Raw genomic sequence first — 25570 nt, forward strand, 5'->3', positions numbered from 1 at the left:
CTGCGTAGCGATAACTGTAAAGACTCAGCAGCTTGGATGAGTGTTCTCAGAGAGCCTTGGCATTTTGTTTGACTGGGCCCAGGTGCCTTGGCTGCTGCGTCTTTATTACAGACATTCACACTAGCTAGGTGAAGACACCTCCAGTAAATTGTTGGGGGCTCTGCCCTTCAGTTTAACATCCTAACACAACAGGTGAAATTGCAATTGAAATGTCCAAGCTTCCTTCCCTCCCTCCTCCTTCAGCTGGGAAGTTCAGTTAGTGGAGTGCCCTGGAGTAATTGATGGTGCACTGTGTTATCGATACTGATCTGGGGGTAAAGACGGGCTCGTTTTCAGTCTGTGACACTTGCTTCAGATCAATGAGGTCTGGAGGGCTGAGCCAGAAGAGAAATGTTGAAAAAATTGCTCCCCGCAACAAAAGCTGCTCGTTAGCATTCCGTGAGATGCTGATTTCTGACTGTGACTGGTGAGGCCTGTGGAGGGTGGGCATGTTGGCAAGGCAGAGCTCAGCCCTTGCTTTCTGTTACTCCACCGCCGTCCAGCTCAGGGGGTGTATTAACGAGCACAGTATTGACTGCTGGGGATGGTGCTGGTGTCATGAACAAATCTCTTTGCTTTTAATTTATTTTCTTTAACCAGGAAGGAAGTGTTTGGGAATTAATCCTTCAGCAAGAGTGGTCTAGCTGAATAGCTGTATTGATTATCCAGGAAAACAGAACGACATTTAAGGAAGATCATAAACAACATTAGTGGTTAATAACACTGGGTCACACCTCAGGGTCCTTGCTGGCAGAATGAAAATGCAAAAGGTCATGTTTTGGTTGTTTCTCACATAGAAGAAGTGGGGGGAGAGGCAAAGAATTTTAATCCCACTGTTTCAGAGACTGTAAATTGCATCTTGTACAAGCAAGTCTCGTGTCAGGCTGTTTTCCCAAACCCAGTTGCAGTGCCAATTCCTACAGCCAGGTTTCATAAAACAGACCTGTCAGCAGGCACATTCAGGGCTGTCTGTCTCTTGGCCAAGTTCGAAGCTCTGCTTGTAATCCAACAACATCGTCTTTTGTCTAGTGTTGCTAGGTCAGGAAAACTTGGGAAGGAGGGAGACGCATAGAGCAACAGAAATTGAGATGTCCAAAACCAGTGCTTTCAGATTTTTAACTGCTAGTGTGGTCATTTAAGCATCCCTGGGCACCAGCGATCCTGGCTGGCTTGAGGGATAGCAAGATGTTCAGAGCTCCGGTGGCTGGCAGGGAAGCTGTTTTTCTCGTGATATCAGGCAGGCTCAGTGATGGCTGAGGGCTGTGTAATTGATTGGCTCTTGAAATTGCTAAATTCTGTCACCTTTTTAGAAAATCCAAATCAATATTTTGGGTCTCACGGAAATTAAATGGAAGAAGTAGCAGCTGGGCCACCTTTGTCTTCCAGATGGATTTCTGTGGAATCATCTTACAGCTTATTCCTCATGCTCCGAACCCTCTCCCTGTAGGAAGGCTCTGGAAAATGGAGGTGCTTCAGGTATTTCTGAACCTGGCCTCTGCTCAATTTGATTAACCAAGCAGTTTGTAGAGTTGAGATCCCCATGGTCAGAACTCTGTCTTCTGAATTTCTTCCATTTGTAAACAGCTGGCAGCTTCTGTTTTAAACAGATGTGGTTTTGCCCGAGGGCTGGATTAGTTCCTCTGGGGGCTGCGAGACAAACCAGGAAAGGTTTCACAGAAGAAGGCCGGTACGTTCAGCCTGGCCCTGAAATTGTGAGGCTGGAAATGAAATTCACAAAACACAGGTGGACCGTGCTGTCTTAATGAAAGATGGCTTAATAAGCAGGCAGCTGCTTCCGTGCTGCCAGCTCAAGAGCTGTAGCAGCCTGCTGTGTTCTCCTGGACAGTCCCTTACAAAGTGCTGCACGAGTACGTGCTGCTCACTGACCAGTGCACCCCAGAGAAGGGAGTCTGGCTCTTCCTGCGCCATCTCAGTTCTGCAGGGCTGGTAGAAATAACAAACTCCGATCTTAAAATTGTAGGGAGAACTTCTGAAATGAATAGCTGAGTAAAGCCTGGCCCTCAGTGCAGTTATTCTGAGGTTTTTAACTAGCTAATGCCAGAGACATGAAATCTGGGGGCATGTGAAAAAAGCTTGTCATACTTGTAGATAAGATGCAGTCACATTTCTTGGTTTTAAGTCTGTAATCTTTCCTAAACACCGACTTCATTCCTCCAGTGCTCCTTTTTTAATCCCTCTGGCCTGCTTTTTCCTCTCCCTGGTCTGAGGGTCAACGAGGGTTTGCAGGCAGCAGCAGGGCTCAGCTGTCGTTTCGAAATGCTGTGACCTTCGCTGTGCGTTTTGTTCTTCCTGGTATTCAGTTCCCCGAGCAACATGGTTCTGCTTCTGTCACGGTGCAAAATCTAGATGGAGGGCTGCAGTGTAGAAAGATGACTTTTCCATGCTTTAACCAAATTACTTCAGATGAACAGAACTTCCAGATCCATGCTTTGTTTTGTTCAGTACTTAAAGGTGGTGTTGGTGTGTTTTGTTTTTCCAAATAAAGGGAGAGAATGTATTGCTAGCCTCAAGTTTTTCTTTCTTTCCTCTTACTGTCATTTCTAAGTGTTCATATTGGTTTTTAAAAGTTGTTTCTCCACCATACTGCATGTTTGGTCTCTTGTCAGGAAGAAAGGTAGAGCAGCCCAGTGACTTCCCCATGCAGAAGCTGCACCAGCAGCCTCCTATAGTGGGGCAGGGATTGGCCTTTCCTCTTCTGTGACCTATTCATAGTCAAGACAAGTCTCTTGTAACTCTCCGTGTTAGGTTTTCCAAGGACTGTTTTCCTGTTTGCTTTTAACCATCCCTACTGATGGAGCTTTTAGCCCTTCCTGTAGACCTCCAGTGACAGTCTGGTAGGGTCCCTGGCCAGAAGCCGCCCCTGAAGCTTAAATCAAGTTGTTCTGAATTCATCTCATCACTCATCGTTGCACCTTCTTCCCCTGCTCTTGTGCAAAAGGGACTAAATAACTGACTGGATTTTCCCCTTAAAATAAATTGGAAAAGCTAAATTGTACAATGCTGTCCTCAGAAGCCATGGGGATTCCTGCACTTCCTTGAAAATCTGCTGCCAGGGCTTCCAGCCACAAGGAACTTGGTTCTCCCACAGCATTCAAGTGTGCTTAGCCAAGGTGGTGTGCCCCTTTGGTCGGGGAAGAGAAAATTAACACTTCTCTCCCCAGCTGTGTACGTAACCTTGCATTTCTAGCCTAAAAAATAAATTAAATTAAATAAAAGCTGATGAAAAGGTTTAAAACTGTCTCTTAGCAAAAAATATGAAATTGTTTCCATCAGTTTCTACTAAGTAGCCAAAATTGCACTTCATTGATTGAAGGGCAACTGAAGGTTAAGTTGTTGGTTGCTGTCTGTACCGTTAAATCTAGGCCTCCCTACCTGGCAGTCACAGTGAGGATAGAGGCTGCTAAGCAAGCCTGTTGTATTTTCCTCTGCTGCTCTGTTTCTTCTTCAGCTAAGCCTCAGGTCAAAACTTCTCTGTGGGAATAATGAGGAAATCCTGGGTCTCTGAGGGAGGACTGCAGCTTTGCAAAGAAGAGAAATGGCACAGCTTTTGAAGATTTTAAGCACTCTCAAGGCCCACTGAATTGCCAGTGCTCTCATGTTAGCAAATCAACCTGAAAGTTGCACAGTTGTTTTTGTTTTTTTAGCCTGCAATTGCTCAGGCTAAAAGCACAGCTATGCAGCTGGATTGCAGGTCACACATGTACAGATTCTTGTAGTAGTCTGATTTATATTCTGAGTCAATATCTTCTCTCACAGATGCGCATGACAGTAACTTACCTGTCAGTATGCTGATAGTCTTTACCATCTGTTGTCTTATTTTTTTGCACAGGAAAGAAGAATGGAGATTTGGACAGGAATTTTGATACACTTGATTTGCCTAAGCGGTCTGAAACAGCAAAAGGTAATGCTAATGTTTGTGCTTTTGGAAATAACAAGTAGCATGGGAGCTGGAGGCTCTTAAAGGGACTTGAGACATGAGCATATCAGGTTGATCTTCCTTTTATTTTCAGTTAATTGAAATAATAGGTGTGTCAGAGCTTATTTAGTATTTAATACGGGATATAAGCAGCTTTTATATTAAATTGCTAAATGGGGAGAATCTCAAAGAGGCCTGTCTGATTTGGTATTAGGTGGTGTACCTCCATAGAAGGGTAAATGCATGCAGTTGTCTTTTACAACTCCATTTGCAAATTGCCTGCACTGAACCTGAATGTAAGGAATTAAGCAATGCATTAGCTGAGTGTACTTATCACTCATCTTTTCCCTTTCCTGGCATCTCTATAGTTCTTCGTTTTTTCTGCATTGTGCTTTTGCATTTCAGCTTCTGGCAGAGGTGAAATCTTGTACAGATGATCTGCATCCCACCCTGTACGTGTGGTGCTCTCTTTCCTTGATTGGAGGTTAGGAGATGATTTGGGTCTCATCAGACTTCTTACAGCATTGGACAGTGTTTTGAAACTTGTACAGGTTTTTGAAGTGTGTGCAGTATCACTGCAGATCCAACCGTTGTCGTGGCAACTGCTGTGGTGCCACCCTGTCAGCCTGGTCTTGCAGGAGAAGCTCTTCTAGAGCACCCTCACCTTAATGATCTGTAAGTGCCAAGGACTACCGAAGTATTCTTCCAAAGGACAATTGAATTCTTCCTGTATCACATATACAGTTCCAGAGAGTATAAAGAGATCTCTAGATTTTCTTTGGATACCTGAATTCTGCCACCACAGTGACCTTGATCAAATCAACTGATTTGTGCTTCAATTTCATTTCTGTAAACTGAGGGCAGCAGCAAAGGCCACATCTAACGTTCTTAGAGATGTAATGGTGGTCAGTAATGGCACAATAATTGTACGTGTGAAGTGCTGCACTCAGTTAAATTCATGGGCAGTGGAGCTCTGTTTTGATTATACAAAAACTAATCCTAGTATATAGATGGATCTAATTTATTTACAGACACCATCTACAATGGGTGCAGTTTCTAGGCTGATGTCTAAATACAGATTTCCATCTGGTGCATTATTGCATGAGATACTAAGGCACCTCCTATAAGGTACAATACCATCGTGTTATGGGAGCTGCAGGAAAAGGCTCTTAACCAACTATCACTTCCATGTCTTCAATTCAGGGCTGGGCACTGATCACATTGCAAAGCAAGGACACTTCTTAAGGGTGTTAATAAAAAAGAATTGGGGGGGGGAGGGCAAAATATAGCAAGGGCTTCAACTCTTTAATTGTTTTATAAATGTGATTGGAATGTAGGTGCCAGTAAAGGAAAAATGGAAATTGAGGATTTCTAAAAAGGAATGTATCTTGAATAACTTCATTTAAAATAAATTTGAAGTCTTTGATGTGGCTTTGCTAATGGTAGAATTTGTGTGGCGTATCTGATAGGAGCTATGTCGTGCTATCAGAACTTACGCAGCTCGTTATCATTTTCAATTGCCAGAAATGGCACACTCTTGAAGAGGCTTTGTTTGACAATTCTTGAGATACCCTAATTTAATCTAAATGGAATAGATTGTAATCTAACTACATATCTCATACTAGATTGGGTTAGGCGATTAATCCCCCAGTTTTGAAAGAAGCCCATTTGCATGGGAAAAGGCATGAGGAACTATTCATTTGTGTGCGTAAAGGGAGGACAAAAATTGTGACACATTTTTGTTGTCTTTTACCAGTAGTTTCCTGCTAAGCGTCTAGTTTACATCCTGAGTATTAAAGGTCCTAACAAGATTGCTAGGACTTTGAATTGTTCAGTAAGATAAGAAAAATAAAATTGCAGTCTGAAACCCCTTAAAAGCTCAGGTCAGATGTATGCCATAGAGTATAATTGGTTCTGATGAGATCAGCTCTCAGCTGAAGCAGAACCTCGTTACTAAGATTGAAAAATCATGCAAGTTTTAATGATCAAAAGCACTCAAACAAAAGTTTGAGTGACACAATGAAGTGCTATTTCAAAAATCAACAATTATAGATTAATCTCTTTCATGTATTATTAAAGCCATATTAAAGTGAGTTTTCAGCTGGAATCTTTGTGGGCATATGAAACTGGGGTAATAAGATTTGTTCATGCAGTGCAGCAAATGAACATTGTGGTGGTTACCTAAACATTGGGATGCAGTGTTGTAAAGTTTCCTGTAATCTTGCGTCAACATCCATGATGTTTATCTGGTGGATCTAAACAGGCTTTAGGAAGCTGATGACATGGTTTCCTTATAGAATAATTTTAGATGTGATCACTGAGCTTAATTGAGGCTGTGCTTATGATCACTTGAAAAACTGCAATCTAGAAAATGTGAACTAGTTCAAACCCATTTTCTATCATCTCTGGAAATTTTGTTTGGTCTCAGAATGACTTTAATTACAGGAATCTCTGCTTATCACACAGGTGAACATCATAAAAGCAGAACCCTTTGGGAGTTCTAGTTGTGGGGGAATGGGACAGGTAAATGTCTGTCTGTATGGCAGAGATTTTTTCAGTCTCTTTCAAGACAGCTTATGAACATGTTCATGTTCTGAATAGAACAAAGGGAATTTGGGTTATTACCTGGTTTAAATACTAGTAATTTCTTCCTGGAATTTGTTCGCTCTGGAGAGGAAAGAATGAATGAAGGCAATCTTTTTTTTTTTTTTTTTTTTTTTTTTTTTAAACTAAGGGATGATCTAAAGTCCTCTTTCTTTTGATTGCTCTTGTTTCTTTTTTTTGTTTTGTTTTTAATGGAAATCAGATTTTGCACAGCACGGCATTTGAGCAGCCCTGAAACCATTTCTAAACCTTTATTAACTTTATGTGCTAGGCGTTCTGGCAGGGGGATGCTTCTAGTGCAGGGTTATCATTTGTAGTAAACTGGATAATGTCAGATGAGAGATCTTCTAATGCTTTCAGAAGCTGTCTCATCTGATATAAAAAAATAAATATATTTGCTCCGGCAGCGTCCAGAGTACTGCTGTCCTCATGAGGAAGAATTGTGGAAGAGATGCTTCTTGTTTCCTCTTTGTTGAAAGGAGCATTTTTTTTTCCTGACAGACAGGGAGAGAGGATAAATTTGGGGGAAACGATAAGAGCTTGCATAGAGCCATATGAGAAGGAGACAGCACTGACAAGAAATTACAAATGCTGTCCCTAGGACCTTGCTAAATTTAGTACTTTCAAAAAATTCCTACTTCTGGGAGAAAAAACAGTCTTGCTAAAATCCCTTCCCCGATATAAAGTAGGTCACTGACAGCAGCGTTGGCTGACTCCTCTGCAGACTGCTCTTTCTGTGCTACCTTGGTGTGAATGTTGATTTCTCCTGTGTGCACGTTTGATACGTAGCGTAGTACAGTTCCTTGGCTTTGTGAGCAGAGCCCTTATTTCTGAGCAGGACTAGTGACAGGAGGCTCGTACAGTAGGGAAAAGATCCAGATTAATCATATCTGTGCAGTGGAAAGCAGTGTCTCAGATGGCAGACTGGCAGATTGTGAGATAAGGTTTTCTGAAAAGAATCAGCACTGATCTGTGTCAGCCCTCTGAAGATGTTAGGAAGGTTGTAACGTTTGATCCTCCTGATGGGAGGGTGCTGGATTGTCCACCTCTGTTCATCAGAAAAGCAAGTCTGCTCTTTGTAGGTAATTGGTCAGTTATTCATAATTAAGTCCAAAGCACTACGCTGTTAGTTTAGACAAATCTCTTGGCTTCTTTCTTATGCTTGCATATATCTAATAGCATAAAAGCGGATGCTCTAAGCTGCTTTGGGTGTTGAAAATGAAGTTAAGGTCTAGTTTCAGTTCATCTCATTCGGGAGTTGAAATTTTTCAGCCAAAAGGACATGTGTTCAGGTACATCTCAGCCTGGTGGATGAGCTAACTCATTCTCTCCTATAAATTAGTTAGTGTTTATTATTTTTTTCTTTTCTCTTTTGATTATTTAAGCTTAGTTGCATTTTAATGGGAACATGGGCATAGGAATAGAGTAGAGTAGAAATACTGGGCTAGCAATAAAGATGCTCGTATTTGAACAAATCCATTTTGTTGTAGCAGGGACCTGAAAGAAAAGCTGCATATATATTCAAAAGCTCAGCCTTGTGCGTACGCTTACGCTGGTCAGTAGCCTTTGTACGTAGGGAAGGAGATCTTGCATGAACTTTAGTCAGCAGGTGAATTTCCTCTTTCTCTGTTATCTCAAATACTCAGTCACTTTCCATGTAGCCCAGTGCTGATGATAGATTTTCTATTCCAGAAGGTGAGTGTTTAAATTCACTTATAAATCTGTGTGTTACTGCTCCAGGAAATTAGACTTCCTGGCACTGTCAGGGTAATGACTTTAACTTAGTAGATTACCAAAATGCTAGCAATTTGTCTTCAGCTATAGGCAACGCTGTCGTGGGGGAGAGAGGAAACTTCACTGAAGCTTTATTCTGACTTTGTTTGTAATTAAGATTAGCTTCTGTTCTCATTTCACTGCCATTTTAATTTGCTTTCTTGAAGTCCTTAAATGTTGACACAAGCTCTCACCTGCCCTTTCCATCTCCTTTCAATCATTAATTTTGATTGTTGTATGGTGAGTGAGTGGAATTGCTTGATTAATGGTACATCCACATCCCTCCTGTGCCTGCTAGGGAAAATTGAGGGGCTGAGAAGACCTCTTCTGTGAGAGCAGGTAACATGTTCTTGTATTTTAACATCTTTTAAGTGTTTCATGCATGGCGATAGAACTCCTATCAGAATTAAGTATCTTGTATTTCTGTTGCTTTACCAGGTAAAATGTTCTTTTTGGCTCCCATGTGGTATTGTGGTTTTGGTATATGTGGTGGTTTTTTTTTGTAATTTACGAAGCAGTGAAATCTCCCTCATCTGTCTTCCAGTGCTTTGAGTCAGAGAAAATTTATTATCTTAGATGGAAAAATTCCCTTATGCAGCCTGCCCTTGCCAAACTTCCTCCAGCCTTGTACCTACAAATTCTAATCCTTTTTCCCTAAATCTGCTAGGAATTCAAAACGGACACCAGTGGATTTTTTTTTTCCTTTCTTGTGCGCACATTCATTCTGTAACTGACTGCTTGTAGTGCAGAAGTTTAATTGTTCTGGAATGTTCTGCTTTATTTTCATCATCTTTTACAGTTCTTACGTTGAGTCACTTGTTTGATCAAAGCTGGGTTGTGAAGCATGGCTGTGGGATTGCTTCCTGGTCTTCTGAGTTATGCTCTACAGCGGGAAACTCTTATTTGTGATCTTAATGGGTTTAATTTTATAGAATGTAAATCTTAAGTTCAGGGCTGAGACTGAAGGGTCTGAAAAATCATATGGGGAGCTGGAGCTGGAATGTGGATTAGAGGTCCAGGAGTGGGTTGCGGTGACACTGTTAGACCTTGCATCTTGTTTCTGCCCTGACACATCTTCCACCAACGGAACAAATGAGTCTAAAATAAATCCTTGTTCTTGACATTACAACTCAAGCAACTTTAACTAATACCAAGTGCTTTATAGAAAAAAATATTTTAAGTTGCCTGGCCGAAGCCTTTGAAAGTCGTACCCTGCCTTAACACACATTTAGGGTTTAAAGGCTGGTTTCTTAGCATGGATTTTAAATTAAGTGCAAAATCCTGTCACCAGCACTTAACTTGACAAAACTCTTAAAACAGAAAACTGTCACGATAGAAGTGTTCTTCTCTTAACAGTGGTGGTTTTTGGCTTTGTTTGTTTATTTTTAAAAAGTTTATAGAGAACTTGTGTTGTTTGTAAACTCTAAATGAGGTGAGCACTGATGGGTGGTGCAGTGGTGAGAAGATGTTTCTTTTACTTCTGTCTCTGAGTCCCCTTATATGCTCCAGGGTACCTACAAGGAATTTTGCTGTAGGTTTGTGCCAGAATGTTCCTCAGTACCCGCTTGAGAATTTTTATGTAGGCCAAAAAGGCAGAAGAAACAAGTGGAAGGAAGAGTCTGCATCTCTTTGCAGAAGCAGCTGGCTTTGAAACCTGTTGAACAAACACTGCTCCATTGTCACGATGTTCCTTCTCGCTCGCTATTCTGTTTTGCTGTCTGTTGCCAGGATCAGCTGTTTTTTTTGCTTGTGGACTTGTCACACACATACAGAGCTGCTGGACTTCATTGTTAAAGCAGTCCTGGTAGTTACTGATTCACCTGCTGATAAGCTCACCTTGCTGCACAGGTGTTGCATAAAATAAATCATTAGCACAACTCTTAAGGGTTGTTCTTTTCGTTTTGCTATTGTACAACTGGTAAGCCTTGAACAGCCTGGCAATATAAAGATTTTTAACCATGGAGTGACCTCTGTTTCCTTCTGCATAACTCGGTAGCATAAGGTTAAAAATATATATATCTATATGACCCAGCCTATTTTTAACAGCTATTGAACTGGCTTAGTAGTTAACGTGGCAGATTTTCCCCAGGTATCTTGTTTTGCCTACTGGTACCTACGGGCTTTTTTCTAGTCTGTTGTTATTTATTCAGATGACAGTTGGAAGTCAGTGGAGTCTGATACTCTGGTGCAAAATAGAGAGCAGTACAAGGATTTGGGAACACGTGCAGCAGCTCTTCGGTTTAAGAAGAACAGTGGAGAGTAGAAGAAAAAAAAAAAACACCTCTCTTCTAGCTGATTTCTTGTATTACTGCATTATCTTGGGAGCCTTGGGTTGGGAAGGGGCAAGTCAGGTGCAAGTGGCTGCATCCAGCAGTGAGGTTTTAGGAAATATTAGTAGTGGAAAAATAACAGATGAGTTGGTTTGGATGTATTCATTCTATTATCTCTGTACCTTTGCAGGACAGCTGCCAGATATCAGATATGTGAGACTTATAGTGCCTGCTTTGGGGGTTTTAACAACGTATCTGTTTATTTCCAGTCCAGGAGTGAAAGCATTCTGTTCTTTTTTCTTGTGCTTGTGCGAGAAGCTGGCTTCGAGTTCTGGTGGATTTCTGCTTCAGGAGAAAAGGAAGGCTAGGTTGACTTTGATGTTGCTCTCCAGCTCCTCATCTGAAAGTAAAGTATATTTAGGGTTTTGTTTTGGGGCCAACTTAGAATTGTGACACCCAGGACTTTATCTTCTACAGCTGCTGTTGTGTAGGTGTAGTAGGTGGACAGACGGATTATTTTTGTCATCCTGTCTTCGATTCTAGCCCTGTGTGTGGGCACTCAGTGAGGACCATAACTTTTTGAGAAGGGTACTGTAAGTAAGGTCAATTCTCAGTAGTCCACAAAGGGCATCGAGAAGATTTGAATCAGGCCACACAGAACATGCTTCCATCTGCAGAGGTTCTTTCTGAAGTTGAGGTCTGTTTTGTCTGTGAGAGATCACCATGGCAAAGCTTTAAGCAGGTGGATGTGATCACTTCTCCCTACATCCAATATGGACACTTCATAGCACAAATGTCTTTTTCAGTTTTAGATCATGTAGCTTTGAAATCTAAGAGGAGCAGTGGAAACAACTGCTGGAAGGGGGAGGGAACAGGAGTGATTGTAGTGATACGGGAATTTATTTCAATTCTATATTTATAGGGAGCTGAGAATGTGAACATCTTTATGAAGTCGTGACAGGGTTCTTCATGTCCATCACTACTTTTGGCTTCGTTGTAACTTGTTTACTTCTAGAGCTCCTCCTTTTCCCTTAGTCTTCCTCTGTCTTATCAGCTAGAGGGAGTATGTATGCGAGATGAGTCAGGAAGACAACTTGCTTTCTGAACTGTTTAAAACTCTTCCTTACGAATGAGAAGAAACTGACACATCAGAAGGTCCTTGGTTATCCCAGAAACAGTGGATGAACGTCCACAACTATTCCTCTTCTTTATCCTTCCCTTGCATTCTTGAATGTTCAGACTTCCTCAGCATGTGGAGGGGAGAAGCTGGCAATTGGAGACAAGATAGTCCCTCTCCATCTTTAGGTCCTTTAGGATTAAAATAATTCCTGTAGTCAGTTTCCAGCTCCTTCTTGCTTAGGGCTAACACCTAAGATTATTAGATCTGTTACAACAACTAGCTGTATCTTCAAAAGACAAGAATCCCTGGTGGTAAATTCCCTTTCCAGCTTGTTAGGAATCTGTGGCCAAGTTACAAATGCACAGAAATGAGATTTATAGTGTATGTGGTTATAACATCTTCAACTAGAACAGCCTATACATACTTGCATAATAAAATAGCCTATGAAAAACTAAACAGTAGGAATTCCACTGAAGCACATAGTAATTATGGCAGCTACTGAGGTGATTGAGTGATTTGAGGTTTCAGCAGAAGACAGAGCTGGAAGTAAGGAAGTCTCATTTTCACGTTCCAGCATTGCTACTGACTTGCTGAGTGGCCTTAGGCGAGCTAATTGCATTCAGATGCCAGAGCTGTAGTGGACTCATTCATGATGTTTAGCTACTTCCACTGCTTTCAGTAGAATAATTACTGGTATTTTCACTGCTGCTGTGATAACCAGTGCAGAATGAGTGTACATGATGTGTTTGTAAAAACAGCAAATTTGGCCAAAGTATTGGTATTATAACTGTTGCTAGCACTGCAGTGATATGAATATTAAATAAAAACAGCTTTTGTTCAAGGTGTGTGGTAGTGTCTTACTCCAGTGGGACGTTTTGTGAATGGAAATTGGAATATTTTGTGATGACTTCCCAGTGCAGAGAGTAGTTTGAAGATACATAACACTGGGAATTGCTTAGTATTCTTGTTACTCATGCCACGCTTTGTATTTTTATGAAGTTCATCTGCCTTATTTATGGTGCTTTGCATAGATAAATGCATTGAGAAACCATTACATAACTTGCTGTAACAGTACTTGTTGTAAAACTCAGCAAGTTTTACAGCTCAGCTACAGCATTTACTTCAGTTTCAGCGATGTGTTACTTGGCAATTCGGAGGCAGCTAACAGGATCTTAATCCTTGAATCACTGACTGGACTCACATGTTGGCTACCATTTCTCAGGATAAAGTAGTTCATGTTGGAATGTGTTAGTTCTCAGTTATGTTTTCTGTGCTCGCAACCTTCCCTGCACTGTTTGTCCCTTTCTGAGATTAGTTAGTATTCTTCTCCCCCTTTTGGTTTGTGTGTATGTTTTTTTATGTCTCACTTTGTATTTCTATTTGACAAGCAATGCTAATTGTTACTCCAAAACAAAATGTCTGTTATTACAGGGCGTAGCTCATTATACAGATGCTGATCAAGGACTATTTATAAAATGAGAATATGCCAAGAAAATTTGCCCAAAACAAAGGCAGAAGTTGGTTAAAGGTTAGACTAGATGATCTTAGACGTCTTTTCTAGCCTGAGTGATTCTGTGATGAGGCAGTGTTTATCTCACATAACTTGACCTGCCTCAGCCTTGGGACTTAGTCACTACAGTGAGATCTCCATCCATCCATCCATCCATCCATCCATCCATCCATCCATCCATCCATCCATCCATCCATCCATCCATCCAGAAGTGCTGCTTTATGTTAAATTTGTGCCATATTACTTCAGAAAAACAGCAATGAAAGGTTACAGACTTCTTCCCCTTCTAGCATAAGTGTAAAAAATGAGATGTTACACTTTGAAGAGAGGTGCAAATCAGAAAATTTTCCTATTGCCTAGCTAGTATTATTGTGAAAAGCAAAAAAGAGCAACTCCAGAATTTATTATATGACCAGAATTTAGAGGTGAAGTTTCGTGTCAAAATCAATCACAAAAACCTTGTTGCACAAAGTTACAAGTGTCTTTGGTGTCCGTCAGAAGTTAGGGCAGCAAGGTTCTGCTGACAAAGCTACTTGACAAGAGGCCGGCAGAAAGTTTCTGAGCAGCTGAGGCAGAAAGCTGGTTTAACGTGGGGTTTAAGTCCCTGGCCAGACTTCCAGAAATAGTCTGTGTGTAAGTAAAAGGAGTAGTTAGAGCTCTGCGTAAGTGGTCTGAAAGCTGTGCCTTCGGGAGGAATAGGCGAGTGGATGGCTTTCTCAGAGGCCTACATGGCTCAGGTGTTTTCAAAACTCAATGTTAGCCTGATATCTCTTGAATCTTACTTAAAATTCTGTCTTGGATAGTCTGGCTATCGTGTCTAGTACTTATGCACACAAAAATGCAGGTTAAGCATTGGAACAGGTTCACAGAGAAGCTTTGCTGGGTTTCAAGGCCTGGCTGGACAAAGTCATCACTAACTTGGTGCCAGTTCAGTGCTGAGGCTGCTTTGAGCAGGGGGCAACCCGTGGGACCTCCCACGCTCTTTCTCATCATAGTTTTTCTCTGTGACTGTTTTTGCTAACTGATTACAAAGTCAGCCAAGAATTGTCTGCGTGCAAAGAAACAGTGTATTTCTTTTTCTTAGGGACAAGTTATTTTCAAAATGGCTTAATCCACAGCAGCTAGCTAGGCAACTGAGATGGGAAAAAGAGAGAGCCCATTTGCCCAGGTTACTTGGGGAAAAAGGAGCATAATATGCAAAATGCCTCTTAATTGTTGGCTCTCAGGTTGATCACACACACACACGCACTTTCAAGGTATGTCTTTTTTCAAAAAAAAAAAAATAATCTATTTTTATATTTTTTTATTTTTTTACAGTATGCACTTTCTCTGGTGTCAGCACAATAAACCACAGATTCCTCGTTACACTGTTAATCAGTCATTGGTGGTATGCTTCTAACAGCTAATGATGGAGGAGAGAGAAAGGGACAACAAAAATGAAATAGTTATGTGTTTCTGAACTAATTGCAAATTGAGGTACTAGAGATCAGGCCAAGGAGGCCTGCCTTGTAGTACAATTAGTACAGGAGAAGTACATGCAGTAAGGTGGCTAGTATTTTTCCACTTCTGCTTGAACAGTATTTATTAGAGTTAATGGAAAGCTTTAATCATGGAGTTAATCTGAAAATTAATATAAACTGGAATGTCATATAACCTGTGAATTCTAAATTGCAGAAGTTACTGGTGCTCATTAGTCAGGCTGAAGCTGCAGATGTGTTTTGCAGAAAGGCAAATAATCAAAAAAATTAACTTCTGTTTTCTCAGCATTAATTTCTGGTGCATTTACCTACACAGTTGCTGCAGTCATATTATCTGACTCATTACTTTGTAAGCCACTTTGAGATCTTGAATGTGAAAGCTGCTCTCCAAAGCCATATTTATTTCTACAACCCTGAGTGCTCTACACAGGCTTAAAAGCTCCCCTCTTCTCCATCATGACAGGGCAATGACATGACTTAATGTGCCGTATACATCTAAACTGTGGATTGAAGTAAAATGACCTTGAACTACGAGGCGGGCATTTTACATCATACAGTAGACACTTAAATTTACCTGTCAACTTTGGAGGGGAGTGGGAGAGAAATCTTACCTCTGCGTGGTTTGGAAAGCAATGTCAATCCAACTGTTATTTGCTCTGAACCCACTGAGAGCTTGATTGCTGACCCAGGCATTTTCAGATGATCTGTGTGAATGTTGATCAGTATGTGGTAGAAAGGAGAGCATTTTTATTTCAGCCTTTCAGACCATTACTTTCAGCCCTGAATTTTCTCAGTCTTGGTCATAGGGAAAACTAGAATTCAACACTGGCGTGAAATGTTATTCGTCTATTTAGGAATGGACTATGGCTCGGGCTTATCTGGAGTGAGGACATGAAAGAGCAATCCTTCCATCTCACATCCAGTTTAGTCATGTTTTGCATGCCTTGAGGTGTCCATATTTTACTGAATGTATTGTTGCTTTTGTAGGAGCCATTTAGAGCAGCTTCACAGCTTCTAACTTTTACCAGTAGCCTGACACTATGACAGTGTGCTTGAACAGGCCACGTTTAGATAGGCAAGACAGAAATCATGTGTGAGGGAAAAGGAGAATACAGATTGCTAAAGCAGCTGTACAGAGTTACAGAGCATTTCAGTGGCAGAGCTCAGAAGAGATTGCTTCATGATTTCTGAAGCAATTTCTTTCCAGCTGGCTCATGGTAACAAGCAAGGTAGAAAAGCCACTCCATTTCAAAATGTCGTTCTTCATGTCCATCTCAAGCAAAGCCAGGAAGAACATTTAATCTAATGTAACCCCTACAAAATATGAAGGGCCATGAATAGGAAAAGATCTACAGAGGGTTACTTCCAGGAGACTGTTTGCCTTTGGGTTACCGCTAGTATCTAAAGCTTGAGACTTGGTAAAGCCACGTATGTCTCAGTTTGTCTAGTTCTGCAAGTTTTTGCTTAATAGCTAAATCCCAGCAAAAGCAGGTCCTTTACAAGTCCTACATAGCTGCTTGCTGAAATGAAAGCAATACAGAGATTAAACCCATTGAAATTAAACTGTATTGACAGTTTTCTGTGAGATGATTCCAGTTTTCCTGAACACTTGGAATTTGGTGTCCCACACCTCACTGCAGCCTGGAGTCCTATTTCAAGATCCAGCTGTGGGCTGAGATGGCCTACGTGAAGTTAGAGAAGAACACTGTTGTGTATATATGAACGATAAGAAATGGGTACACCCTGTAACATGATGGAAACTTCAATACTCTTGAAGAAGTACCTCACCCCATTTGCACTTCTGTTGGCCTTTTCAGAGTTTCCACAGACATGAGCAACCTCTGCAGTATGTGTCAGCTTCTGCTTGAAAACTTTTCATGAGTAGTTTTAAGCTCAATTTTTAATTGCATTATGTTATCATAATAAAGCTGCACTGGAATTGAAAATTGCCTTAAATGACCTGTTTTCCAGGGTTAAGGACCTTCTCGTTATTTTAACAGCGATGAAGTGGTTTCAAGGAAGTTGTTGGAATTGCTTTGAGTTAGTGTCTGTTGTTGTATTGATGTGGAATTTCCCATATGACTCTGGTGGTTTGTGAATGTGGGCTGTGCCTGTAGGATGGTTGAAATGGGGACAGGCTGCAGTTGGATGCTATCTAACATTCCTATGCTGTCTCTTGAAAAATGTCTCAGTGCTTACTCTATTCATTTCAACTAAGTAGCTCATTCATTGCCTCCTACGAGCTGGGGCACAAATCTTTTATTTTTTCCCCCCTTTTTACTTACAGATGGATTTATTTCTGGTTGTAAAATGTGTTAGGACCGCTAAGGCTTCAGAGAGCTACTTCTGTCCAGATCATGTTGTTGTATCTCACAATTCAGTCCAAATTCATCTTTTATAGCAAGATTTGTGTTTCTAGGAAACCTATAATTTTATGGGCAAAACTGTTAGTCAGCTCTACCAATGATTATCAGGCAGTCAGTACATCAGACACATTTACATTTAATAGAAATTTCTTGCTTTTCTAAGAAGTTAGCAAGTGGTTGGCAGAAAAAAAGACTATCCCCTCCCTCCACACATTTAGTGTTGTGTATTGCAGCTCAATGAGGGAGGAGCAGCAGCACCTTCTCTTGCCTCTCACCATCTGTAGCCCCAGAGTGGGTATGGACAAGGTGCTTTGAGGGTGGTTGGAACATCTCTGTTCCTGAAGTCATTAGGTTTTCCAGCTGAAATCCATGAGAATTAACTACCCAAATACTGCACCCTGAAAACCTGAGCTGTAAGGTCAATTTTTGTGTTAGAGAACTTGAAGAAAACCTTCTGTTTGTGCTGCTTCCATTCTGGCCTGACATTTAGCTGACATTGAAAATATCAAATTCTTTTTCTTGGATGCTTGGGAGATGTTTGAATTGCCTGACAGCAGCATAGTGACTGTAATTGAGACAGATTAGAGGCACTGGGCTTCCTTTGGGTGCATGTGGCAGCTTTCATGAAATAGAGAGAGAAATTGAAACACACTTTTGACTTTGGAAGCTGCAGCAGGAGCTAATTAGCTATTTCAGAACACAAACAGGATTGGAGGGATGTGTTTGCGTTTGCATATAATAAATTATTTAATAACGTGAGGGAGTCTTTCCATATGGTACTTGCCTATAAAGTGCTTTTAAAGACAATATTGCAGGACTATGCCTGGAATCAACTGAGCAGGCTTCCCATGTCAGTCCTGCTGATGAGGAATCACTGACCTTTTATTTCTCTAGGCTGAGATGGGATCTGCTAGCTTCTTCTTGGCTTGGATACTGCTAACCTTTCCTTAGGAAAGGTTAGACATTTATACCCAAATATTTCCTTCTAACTGGGAAGTACTTTGAAGTGTTTGATGTTTCCATGAGGGTAGATACACAGGAGAATAGACAGATTTATTCCTCCTTCATATTCTAGCAAGTCAAGCTGGGGAGTTCTGCTGCCCTTCACTGCCTTAAGCAGACAGGCCTCTAGCAAGCAACTGAACTAATAAGAATAACCGTACCTGTGTAATGGCTTCTGACCATTTAGGAGATTTTTATATTAAAAATCATGATGAGAAGTGGAAGAATAAGTAGACTCAGTGAAGCATGAGTAACCCAGAAAAAAGCTTTCAAATTGCCTTCCAAGTAGTTCAGTGTGTGAGCTGTGAAAGATTTGTTGTGTTGTTTTTTTTTTCTTGAAGTTGTTTTTCCCTTGGCACTGAAGATAAGACTCTGCAAAGACAGACTGCAAAGGGGAGAACCTGACAGGTGCCAGCCCAAGTGGAAATACTGTCTGTCGATCCTGGTCTGTCGCAGCTCTGAAGCAGTACCCGTTGCTGATGCATCCAAATGCTTGTCAGGGATGTGCAGGCTTTCAAACCGGAGCTGGAAGTCCCTCAGCAGCAGAACTGTTTTTTGAAGCACAGTCAGTGGAAATCCCCCTAGTCCCATACCTGACAAAGCAGTCCCATTTCTGTAAATTCCCCAGTGATGGAGAATTTGTTTTTGTCTCGCTGATTAAGATTCAGTGGCAGCATCCACTATGTGTAAGAGCAGACAGGACCTGATCCACAGGGTGCTCTGGGTCCTCCCCACACCCTGACTCTCCACAGGCCTGGTAGAGAGAAATCACATCCATGGAGTGCTGGAGAAGTGGGGCTATCGATTTCGTCACATCCTGTGGCTGCTGCATCCATGCCAAGCCCTTCCACCTTTCTTGCGTAACTCCAGTACTCAATATCTGAGGGTGGGTGGATATTTCAACTAAATAAGCACTACCATATTGTGGTTTTTTTTGTTTGTTTTTTGTTTTTCCCTTTGGTGCCTTCCATCTGCCTTTTGTAGTCTTTCTTCCCTTTCTTCTGTGCTTGCTTATTTGCTGGAATTTTATGACAGCAAGTTTATAAAGCTTTTCGACATCTGAACAGTTGTGAATAAAATCAGAATCTAGTCCATGACTCCTTTTGCAGTAAGCATTTTTCTACAAACACGTTTCTACTACTGAGCTGGGAGGAAGCTAAAAGCTCATTAGCTTCCTAGAGTCAGAGCATCTGATTGGCATCTGGAACTGCAGGGCTGAATTGGACAGGGGCTCGAGGCCAGAAAAAAGGCAATTTGGAACACACGATCCTTAGTTAAACACACACCAAAAATTAGAGGAAGGAAAATGGTGGGTCCAGGCAGCCAGAAGGCAGAGGAAGGTGTCCGTTAACAGTGCTGTTAATTTGCAGTGACGAGTCGAGTTCTGAGACGTTTCTATGTTATGAGGTTCTTGAACTTGTTGATAAGGTACTAACAGCAATATCTTGTATTTTATTATTGGACATGGCTGTGGTGTGGTATTTCGATGGGTGTTCCTTCAGGGAATCACTCAGTATCTCTCTCTCTTTAAGAAACACATTTTATGCAGTAAGCGCAGACCTGACAGTTGGGCTGGACTGTTAGGCATCTGCAGCAGTGCAGGCAGTGAACAGTCTGTCGTAGATCTCACATCTGTTCAGCTGCATCACGTAGCAGCTATGGTCTGAGGAGGAATGGCACACTTTTACTGAGCTGGATGTGGGTTTTGTAAGGAAAATATTTGTATCCTGTTTTGGCTTTTTTTCCAGCTTAAGGAAAAGTCCCTAAAAACACGCATGTTCTGGCGTGTATACACAAGTATGCAGTTGTAAAACCACATTTGTTTTTGTAATGTGAAAAGTAACAATTTTCCTCAAGCTTCCAGTCCTCATTAGCTTTACCAGCCATCTCTCTATTCTTCTTGCTCCTTTGGGAAAGCTTGGCTAAACAGAAAAGACCTTCGCAATATGCTTTGAAAAGCAGGGAGTTCAAGCCCTCCCATAGTGGAGAGTAAGCAAATTCCAGCCTAGAGATTCCTTCATTTAAAAGCTTTGTATATTAAGAAGTGGGGTTCATTTTCACACCTGCTTGTATCAAATGAGGCTTTCTGTAATGTCCCCTCATTGCTGCATCTGTCCAGAGTTGCAAATGGGAACCATCTTTGGCTGTGCTTTGGATCTTGACTGCTGTGGCATCCCCGCGTGTTCTTGGCTTGTCCTTACAGCTCTGAGGATATTAAGTGGACACCTCCCTGGGCTTCCACGTTTTCTACTCATGTAATCTGGCCCAGAAGCCAGACAGACCGGGCAATGTTCTCATTTCTACCTTGGATTGTGCAATCCGTGTAATTGCTATTCGGAGGGGTGACAAAACAGAGCTGTTTCTTACCACACACTAGGAGAGACCCCTCAGGGCATGTGAGCAGTCACCAAGCTCAACCGTCTGAGCCCTTTTAGGGAGGAAGAAAGATCAAGTGAAATTCTGGACCCTTGTGGAGGCAGGAACAGATGTGTCAGAAGCACCCGTGGTCAACAGGAGCAGCAGCACCCCTGAGATCTCAAAGAATGAGCGTGGACATTTGACTTGGTCCACTGTTGTTCAAATATTCTTATTATGTAGCAGACAGCATCTGGAAAGTCAGCTTTTCCCTCCCAGGGAAACAACATGATCAATGACACGCTTCGCATTGATCTTGTGTGCTTGGGCCAAATTGCTGTCTGTTTAAGGAGTCCCCAGTGCCACGTGCATCATCGCCATGCCCAGTGTCCTATTGGCATCAGCTGTTGGAGGCACGCGTCCAACCTGAAAGCTTCAGGAAGAAGCTTCCCTGGAGGCAGTGAGCAAGACTGTCTGCATCTAGGAATATTTGCATTGCTGCTTTCCTAGCACATCGATCTGCTGTCAGTGAGATCACCGGGCTGATAAGCCTAATCTGTCTTCTGTCTTCAAATAACAAAGCAGTTGAAGCAAGAGTACACTGTAACATGCAAGACCACCAAAAATGCACAGAATCTCTCCAAGCAAGAGAAATGTTCACCTGCAGCTTGGAGTCTGTGGTGTGCCTGAGCTACCACGAGTACACTACCCTGCAAGGGTAGCAGCATTGTGCTCTGAAACCCTGCAGAGCTTTGCTGAGAGTTAGGTTCCTATTCACTTGCACACGTGAACCAGGATTGTGAACCAAGCTCCAGTTTGAGATTTGGCATTGGTGTTGCAGGGCCTGGAGTGCTTTTGGGGGCTTGCAAACTCCGTGGTAAAGTGGTTATGGAAAAAGGCAAACCTGTGCTTTCAAACAGATAGTGTTTGGTCTGTAGCTCGTGAAGAAGAGACTCCAAGGTTTGTGTTGTGTGTGTGTGAAAGAGAGAATGGTATTTAGTGGGTGATTTTAGGTAAAAATTGCATTTCAGACTGCACTCGTTTTTGGAATAGCATGTCTGTCCATTTTCTTTAAAGGAAAATGTATTTAGTTATTTCTGTGAAGTAAATAATAACTTTGGATCAGGTGAGGTAGCAAAAAAAGGAAGTATTGACGTTTCATGTACTGTGTCTAAAGTCATCAAGGTCAGATACAAGTCTTCTGGGTCTGGCATCAAGGAAGCTATTTACATGCATCTCCCATTTTAATCATTCGGCCAAAGGGTTTAATATTAACTTTAGATCCATAGCATTGTTGCTTGTAATGATGGTTTTTATCAAAAAACACACCAGAGGTGACCTACAAATGCTTAAATGTGCAGCTCAGCAGCATGCCTGCTCTCCCTCTCAGAGGAGACCCTCAGCAGTTCTCCCTTCCCTGCATCAGCCTTGCTGCCAGGTATTCCCTGCCCTTCAGTACCAGGCCTTCAGGGACATCCCATTCCCCTTTCCAACTAGTAGCTTGGGTAGTGCTCTAGTTACCAGCAGCAGCATTCGGATCCTTATTAAGTATTGGTCCTCCAGAGCCTTCTCTGCTGATTAGTGAACAGAGGAGAGAAAGTTGTTAACTGAATATCTCCAGCTGCCAAGAGACTTCGCTGCATAGGCTTGAAAAAAAAGCCTTTGTTGTTGAGCAGTGTGTCGGATGCTGTTGGGAGAAATGCTGCTTGCAGGTTGCTTGGAAAGGAAGATCTGTTATAGCTTTAAAATATCTGCTCGTAGAAAACAGTGTGCTGGAACTCACACAAGGTCAAAATGGGTTGTGTTTAATTGAGCTGTCTCTTTGTTAAATTGCTTATTCTTTGATATGAAACGGAATACAACTAATCTCATACAAAGCAATCTCTGTAAGAGGAGATACCCCGATGACAGCTTGTGGAGCTTGGGAAACCTAAAAAATAATAGAAAAGGCAAAAGACAGTTTGCTTTCTCAGGCATCCTTATTTCTCCTGTGCTGCCTTGCCCTCCCATTTCCTCTCTTGCTGCCCTTCTGCCTTCCCTGAGACTAGCCCTTTGTTTTTTTTGCATACCTCCAGGCTTTGAAGTGCTGATAGCATTCCTGTTACATCCTTGGCAGGGCTGGGGGACTGCTTCCCTTTTGAACTCGTGAGCCATTGCTTTTTTCATTGGGGGAGTAGGTGGTAAACTGGGAAGAGTTGACATAATTTTAGAACTTGAGTGACTTGGTAGATTATTTGGAAAGGTCACACACTATGGCCGTATTCGTTTTCTAAATAGAAAACCTCCTCTTAAATATTCCCTCAAGCCTGATTTGAGTCTTATGTGTCCCATATTATTCTGGTTGTTCTTTTCAACACCATTTAAAGGCAGCTCTGTCTTTCTTCAGTGCTCCTGCTCAGCGGTGGATGCTGCATTCTTGGCTGAGTCTCTGCAATAAGCATAATACCTGCCCTGACTTGTGCTCTGCCCTGACATGAAAGCTAGAAAAACTCTTCATAATGTTCCACCTATTATTTCTTCTTCATCCATTGGAGAAATTTGCGCTGCCTCTGTTGTATGACATTCAGTATTCTACGTGTATCTGTATCGAGCTGCATTCACCATCGATTATTCCAAGCGGTTGGCTCTGTTGGAGCTGGCTGCGTTTTCGCTGCTGTTAAGCCTTTCAATTAGAATAATCTTGCAAGTTTATATTGGCATTCAAGCTGTGCACCGGGTGCTGAAGCACAGCATACAGATGGAATGGAGCTGATGGTTTTTTTTGTTTGTTTTTTTATTTTATTTTAAGGCTCTGATTACTGTTTTTATAAACTAACCAGATGCCTCCCCCGGCCTTCTGTGTTGTTTTTGGTGTTTTTGTTTTTTTCATGTGGCGTACTATGAATCTGCAGGGTGAGGCTTCCTGGAATGGGAGGTGTTGTGCTGCTAGACTGACTTGCTGCTTAGTAATGAAAATATATCTGTAGAAAATGATTATGAATTTTGGCTTGCAACTGTTTAACTTGCAAACAATGAATTGCATAGTTTTTAATGAAGTTACCAGCCTGCTGTCAGGAGAGGGCAAGAGTCTGAGATGTGTGGAGCTTTTCTTTCTTGCAGAATCAAATTGCTAGGTTCTTTTACTGACATGAGGCTTCTCTTTTGGCTCATAGCTTCCTAGTTGCTTAGGCAGCTGCTTTCTTTTCCTACAAAGTCTGTTAGCGTATGACCTTGCAGAGAAGTTGCAGTTTGGGCTCCACTCGCTCCATCTGCTGGTAGCTGTCACATCTTGCGCCCTGAATTGGCCGGCACAGAGGATGGGTGTATTAGCAAGTGGTGCAGCTCTGTATGAGGAGATCAGCCCTTGAACTTCCTCACGTTGCTGGTCAGCACACCCTCAGTGCGGTCCTGGAGTGCATCTGTTGGTTTAATTTCATCCCAAGATGGGTCCAGATGGTGCTCTGACTGCTGTGTGTTGGGAACCAAAGTGCAGTAAGTGCAGGGCAACTGGGAAATTTATTTCAGAATTGGACTGTATTAAAACACTACTGTAAACGTGCCTGTGGACACTGCAAGAACAAGCAACTGTAAGAGTTTGTTTTAGTGATTTTTTTTTTTGTTGTTTGGGGTAAGGTTTTTTTTTTGGTGGTGGTGGTGGTTTGTTTTTCTTATGGTAGTGTCCCCTGCATCTTTCTAGCTTGGTATGAAATTTGCTTCTCTTTTTAAACAGTAAGTCAGAATTTTTGTCAAAATAGAAATAAAGCAGCATGTCTGCTCTAGCAATAGGACTCTAATCTGACCAATGTGTGCATGTATATAATTTCCCATGCCTGTAGGGTGACAATAAATCCTAAATGATGTGAGTGGGAAAGGGAATTTGATTTGGCCACCTTGCTCCAAAGAGAGATATCTGAATCTGGGATTAATCTGGTATATCAGAGAGAGGCACCTGGTGCAATAATGTGTGTTATTGCCAGAATGTAGCTAAGTATAAGCATGGTATCATCACTGCCAAGATGAAAGCAAATAAGTTTGTGGATGAGATGATCCACAAAGTGCTGCATCATTCTCAGCACACTGAACGCTGAATGGATCAAGATGGCTATTCACTTAATTCCTCAGGTCTTTTCCATGCAGGATTGAAATTGCTGTCTATGCTCTTACTGTTCTGTGGGTGAATAAAGGATAATTCACTTGGCAGCATTTGGTGGGGTGAACTTCACACCAAGCTAATCCCATTGCCAGTCTTGAGCAACTTGGATGGAAAGAAGCTCATCTTCCTTTTTTCCGAAATTTGCAACCACAGCATGTTGGTGAAGATAGTCTAATGTGCAAGATCTTTCTTTGTATAAACATTCATGCCAGTGGTTGGGGGGAATGTGTAGATGCTGTCAAATGTCTGACACTCACAGTGACATCAGTGTCCAGGGCATTTTCTGCTTCTCTAAAAGGGAAAAGCTCGTAGAGCCAAATTGTTTGCTTTGCATTTTGCAGATGTGTGTGTGAGCAATAAATGGCTTATTCCCAAGTGTAGATTGCAGCTCAGCACAAATCTATAACCTCTGGAAAAAGGCTCATTTAATCTGGGAGAAATTATCTTTTTAAAAGGCAGTGCTGAATCTGGGCTGTAATTGCAACAGTTTTTAAAGGAAAAGAAAAACAGTGGGTGTTTTTTCTCATTTGATATATTACCTATTACTAATGACCCTCTTTTCTCTTTTCCATTTAAAAGATGGACATAAGCAATTAGCCATATATTGCACAAAAGCGGCATTACCTGAAAAAATAATTAAGATGATCCTGAAATTAAGGAAATCAGTTTAGAAGAGAAGCAGGTGCTTAATGGAGGTGAGACCAGCTGTGCTTCCCAGGAACGTGCTTGAAGCGCTTCGTGGAAAATGTGCAAGGCCTCCACACAACGCTGGAAGGGAACGTATAATAATTCAGATAAATTGCATTCTATAAATAGCAGAGCTGGACTCATTAGGACAGGAGACAGATGGAGAAAAGACAAAACTTGTTTGTTTCTTTTTAAGGGACTGTAATGCTTATGGGAAGTGTCAGCTTGTCGTCAGTGAGGGAAAAACCCTCCGGTGCAGGAGCAAGTTTCTTGCTATTAGGTTCTCATCTCTGCTAA

General features: G+C 41.7%; 1 protein-coding gene across 2 annotated transcripts in view; it reads left to right on the forward strand.

Moving 5' to 3' along the window:
• The window catches only part of ARVCF (ARVCF delta catenin family member), a 146146-nt gene that overhangs the window by 100708 nt on the left and 19868 nt on the right, over window positions 1-25570 (forward strand). For both annotated transcript variants that reach the window (XM_084297219.1, XM_084297220.1), the window contains one exon: window positions 3890-3961. In XM_084297219.1, coding sequence (XP_084153345.1) covers window positions 3890-3961 — 72 coding nt within the window. The remainder of the gene's footprint in view (window positions 1-3889; window positions 3962-25570) is intronic.

Source organism: Netta rufina (assembly GCF_964035555.1).
Source record: "Netta rufina genome assembly, chromosome: 17".
Taxonomy (NCBI): domain Eukaryota; kingdom Metazoa; phylum Chordata; class Aves; order Anseriformes; family Anatidae; genus Netta; species Netta rufina.